The sequence below is a fragment of the Trachemys scripta genome, chromosome 16 (assembly GCF_013100865.1).
Source record: "Trachemys scripta elegans isolate TJP31775 chromosome 16, CAS_Tse_1.0, whole genome shotgun sequence".
NCBI classification, from domain to species: Eukaryota; Metazoa; Chordata; order Testudines; family Emydidae; genus Trachemys; species Trachemys scripta.
In genome coordinates, this window is record NC_048313.1 from 106,656 (window position 1) to 111,165 (window position 4,510).

A 4,510-nucleotide genomic window follows, 5' to 3' on the forward strand; every position below is an offset into this window, starting at 1 on the left:
GCTGAAGCTCAGTGTTGGGTGAGGTGTCCCTGTATAAACACCCCCTGCTCCCAGCCCAGAAGGGCTGTATCTCAGTGCCTGGCAAGAGGTCCCTGTATAAAGAGCTCCCATGCCCCACCCCAGAGGTGGCTGTATCTCAGTGCCAGGCAAGGGATCCCCGTATACAGTGGCAGAAAGTGCTTTGGGTTCTGTTGGGGGTAAGGTGTTCCCTGGAGCTTGACTCCAGCAGGGTCTCTGCCCTGCTCCCCCTTCCCCAGCTCCCCAGTGGGGTTCCAGAGTGGGGGGCTCCCCTGCCGTAAGGAGCTGACTTTCCAGGAACACCTGGGACAAGCTAATCCTGAACAGATGGTACCGGGGGGCCAGAGGGAGGGGAGCAGTAAATGAGAGTGGGGACTGGGGGGCTGGAGTATCCAGTGCCAGCTGGTAAAAATAACCCAGATAAGTGCCTGCTAATCTCGGCCCAGCGAGTGCCAGCCCCCGGCACTGACCGCACCTGACCCCTGGCCCGCACTGCCAGCTGGGACCTGCCAGCCACCACGGGACCCTTTTCAGCTCGGGGTGGACTGGATAAAAGGCTCATCCCAGGCCAGCAGACAGACAGACAGGAAGGTAGAGGGCTGGAATCAGCGGCTTGCCTGTGCATACTGTGGGGCTTCTGCTCCAGGAGGCAGGTAAGTGGGGTCCCTCTACATTTGGCCCCCCTGCAGCCTGGCACCCCCAAGCCCACGGGCTGCATTGATTCATCTAGGTGGCTTTGCCTCTCGATGCTGCCCCTCTCTTGCTGCTGGCAGCTCCCAGCCTGAAGATGCCGAGGGGCGTCCATGGCTTCTGGTCCCGCATTCACTGCACATGGCGCTGGGGGGCACTGACACTAGGGCCACTTCCTCACTTGAGCAAGTCCAGGTAGCAGCCAGGACTCCTGGGTTCTATTCCCTAATGGGAGGGGAGTGGGGTCTAGTGGTTAGAGCAAGAGGGCTGGGAGCCAGGACTCCTGGGTTCTATTCCCTAACTCTGGGAGAGGAGGGGAGTCTAGTGGTTAGAGCAGGAGGGCTGGGAGCCAGGACTCCTGGGTTGCATCGCTGGCTCTGCCTCTGACTAAGGCCTTGCCTTCACTTGGAAGTTATATACGGTTTGCTGCCGGTATGAATTTGGCCCCATTGTAGAGGTGCCTGGGGCAGTTCAGGCTCAGTGAGGCAGGAAGAGGTGTCACTAAGGCAAGGGGGCTGTTCTACCCCAGAGGCAGAGCATCAGTGGGACCTGGAGTCTTCCCAGCCTCCACAGGCTGGAAGGAGAGCCCAGTGCGGGGGCTACGTCCCCTTGGTCCACAACTGGGCAGCTACAGGAAGCCATGACTTGGCGCCCCAGGCCCATGCAGAGAGGGATGGAGAAGCTGCTGTCAGGCCCCACGAGGCTTGGGAGGGGCCGTTATTCAACGGGACGTAACCTTGTGTGAAACAGCCCCTGCACCCCACCACAGGGGTGGCTACATCTCAGTACCGGGCGAGGGGTCCCTGTATAAACAGCCCCCATGCCCCTCCCCAGAGGCAGTTGCATCTCAACACTGGCCGAGGGGTCCCTGTATAAGCAGCTGTCATGGATCCACAGAGGCAGTGCTAGGCCCCAGCTTTTAAATTGTCTCTTGGAGGAACCCTGAGTGCCAAACCCCCAAGGGGTCTCACTCTCCCTTCAGGGCAGGCCACGTGGCCTCACCTCCCCCAAGACTGAGCCCCTGGGCTCCAGTCTCCTGCTCCACCCTGTGAGCCAGAGCCCTGGGGGAGATTGTCCGCTGTGCAGGGGCCCAGGCACCCAGTGGGAATTCGCAGCCGTCCCCAAACGGAGCAGGGTGCTTTAGCCAGCTGGGCACGGCATGGGCATAGGGTTGCCAACTTTCTACTTGCACAAAACTGAACACCCTTGTCCTGCCCCATGCCCTGCCCCTCCTCTGAGGCTCCGTCGCCAACTGGTGTTCCGGTCGAAAACCAGACGTGGGTCAGCATGGCAAAGCAAAGGTGCCGACGCGGGCCGTGTCTCAATGCTGGGCTGGTGATGTCCGTGTCCCCAGGGGGCCGTCTGGACACTGCTCCCGGTGGTAACAACTCCATCCCTCCCCATCCCGCAGCCATGACCCTGCCCACTCCGTGGGGCATGGAGCAGCAGCTGGAGGAGATGATGGAGCTGACGGCGCAGAACCTGCCCTGGCTGGAGGTGACCCAGTCATACACCATCCTGAGGGAGCTGGGCAGCGGCTCCTATGGCCACGTGCTGCTGGCTGTGCACCAGCGGCAAGGTAGGGCCTGGGCTGCTGGGGCAGTCTGTGTCCATGTGGCCCCACCTCCCACAGAACCCCCCTGCTCCTGTTCCCCCAGCAGTGCCAGCACCGCGCTCACACACTGATGGGCACCGGCTGGGGAGGGGCAGCCCTGTCCAGGGCCAGGCATGGAGCACTGCGCCCCTCTGTCCCCAGGATCCTACAGCCTGACAGCTCTTGGCCCCACAGAGCAGCATGGGGCGGCGGGGAGCTGAGCTAGAATGTGGGGGGAGGGCTGATCCAGGAGGTGGGGGGGGCAGAGAATATGTGGGTCTGATTGGGTGCAGGGGAAGGGTCTAATCCAGCATGGGGGAGGGGTGTGATCTGCTGTGTGTGGGGGACAGCAGCCCTGACCCCTCCCCATGTCCCTTCCCCCCCAGGCAGCCCGATGGCACTGAAATTCATCGAGAAGCGGGACACTGAGCTGCGGGACTTCCTGAGCGAGTACTGCATCGCGCTGACCCTGGCTGCCCACCCCTGCATCGCCAGCGCCCTGGGTATCGCCTTCCAGACCAAGCACCACTATGTCTTCGCGCAGGAGCTCGCCCCTGCCAGGGACCTCTTCTCCCTGCTGCAGCCACAGGTACTATGAGCCGGAGCCTCCGACGTAGCCACATTGGGGATGGGCATGGAACATGGGCCTGTCCCCTCTAGGGGGCGCCGGCTCCCACCCGGCCCCAGGATGGGGACTGGCTGGCCCAGGGGGCAGGGAATGGGACACAGGCCCTTTCCCTTCTGTGAGATGCTAGTTCCCACCCGGCCCCAGGGCGGGGTCTGGCTGGCTCAAGAGTGGGGATTGGGACATGGGACCTTTCCCCTTTATGGGGCACCAACTCAGATCCAGCCCCAAGGCAGGCACAGAGAATGCGACGGGGGCCTTTCCCCACTGGGGGGGGCCGGCTCCCATCCACCCCAGGGCAGGGACTGGCTGGCCCGGAGGTGGGCAGTGGGACCCGGAGCCCTTCCCCTCCAGGGCACTGTGTGTAACCTCTCTCCCTAGGTGGGGTTCGGGATCGCGGAGCTGCAGGTCAAGCGCTGTGCTCTGCAGCTCGCCAGCGCCCTGGAGTACATGGGGGCCAAGGGGCTGGTTCACCGCGATGTCAAGCCTGAGAACGTGCTGCTTCTCGACCTTGAGTGCCGGCGTGTCAAACTGACCGACTTCGGGCTGAGCTGCCCGCAGGGCACTGCCATCGAGGCCCTGCCTGAGAACTTGCCCTACACAGCACCCGAGCTGTGCCGCCTGGGGCCCTCGGCCCGCCTGCCAGCCCAGCCCAGCCTGGACGCCTGGGCGCTGGGCGTGCTGCTCTTCTGCGTGCTGACCGGCTTCTTCCCCTGGCACACGGCCGCCGACCGGCACTACCGGGACTATGAGCGCTGGCATCGCAGCCCCCGTGTCCGCCCGCGCCCACCCCACTGGGGGCGCTTCACCTACGAGGCCCGGGAGATGCTGCGAGGGCTGCTGGACCCCGACCCCATCCGGCGCAGCCCAGCCAGCATTGCCATGGCCCACGTCAAGTGCCCCTGGCTGGAGCCCAAGGAGCCGGGCGCTGCCCGTGCAGACAGGACTCTGCTGGGGAGCAGCCATTGCCGCTGAGCCCCAGCCCCGTGGGCACTGCCGCCAGGCACAGGCACCCGCCATGGCCAAGGGGACGCAGGGACCAAGGACTTGCAGGACACGTTGCTTAGCAGGGACCATGGCCAGAGGCTGGTGCTCGGGGTCTGGCCTGGGGCATTGCAGAGAAGGCGAGGGAGGAGGGGGGGTAATAAAATCACGATCCTAACACTAACGGCTCAGAGCTTCCTTCACCATACCAGAGCAATGGGGCCACCTGCCTGACACCGCCCCCCACGACCTACAAAGCCCCAGATCAGACCCATGGCCCATCCCCGCTCCTAAGCTGCTGCATTCGTTGCACGGGCCCCAGGCTGATGTTATTGGCCCAGCCGCCATGGACTCTCTGAGCTGGGCCAGCTGCCCACTATGGGAGTGTATGGGGCAGGAGGGCAGGGACTGAGACCTGGGGCTGTATGGGGCAGGCGCGCAGGGACTGAGACCTGGGGCCATAGTGGACAGGAAGGCAGGGGCTGAGACCCGGGGATGTATGGGGCAGGCAGGCAGGGGCTGAGACCCAGGGCCGTATGGGGCAGGAGGGCAGGGGCTGAGACCCGGGGCCGTATGGGGCAGGAGGACAGGGGCTGAGA

At 64.2% G+C, this 4,510-nt stretch overlaps 1 protein-coding gene across 3 annotated transcripts; it reads left to right on the plus strand.

Annotated features, from left to right (window-relative positions):
* Positions 1-561: 561 nt before the first annotated feature.
* Positions 562-4,091, plus strand: LOC117888724 (serine/threonine-protein kinase SBK2-like). Of its 3 annotated transcripts, XM_034792371.1 has the most exons (4): positions 562-671; positions 2,120-2,287; positions 2,689-2,891; positions 3,309-4,091. In XM_034792371.1, the coding sequence occupies exons 2-4, from the start codon at positions 2,122-2,124 to the stop codon at positions 3,900-3,902; spliced, it is 963 nt and encodes a 320-aa protein (XP_034648262.1). In that variant the 5' UTR covers positions 562-671; positions 2,120-2,121; the 3' UTR covers positions 3,903-4,091. The 3 variants fall into 3 exon arrangements, with proteins under 3 accessions (XP_034648262.1, XP_034648263.1, XP_034648261.1); XM_034792372.1 differs by lacking the exon at positions 2,120-2,287 and having other exon boundaries at positions 579-671; XM_034792370.1 differs by lacking the exon at positions 562-671 and having other exon boundaries at positions 998-2,287.
* Positions 4,092-4,510: the final 419 nt, after the last annotated feature.

What these genes read in the sequence shown, in the direction of transcription:
- LOC117888724 (XM_034792370.1), top strand. Translation starts at nt 1,927, where the DNA reads ATGCCCTGCCCCTCCTCTGAGGCTCCGTCGCCAACTGGTGTTCCGGTC. An exon ending in GGCTGTGCACCAGCGGCAAG is followed by an intron (nt 2,288 to 2,688) that starts GTAGGGCCTGGG and finishes CTTCCCCCCCAG; the next exon opens with GCAGCCCGATGGCACTGAAA. An exon ending in TCTCCCTGCTGCAGCCACAG is followed by an intron (nt 2,892 to 3,308) that starts GTACTATGAGCC and finishes CTCTCTCCCTAG; the next exon opens with GTGGGGTTCGGGATCGCGGA.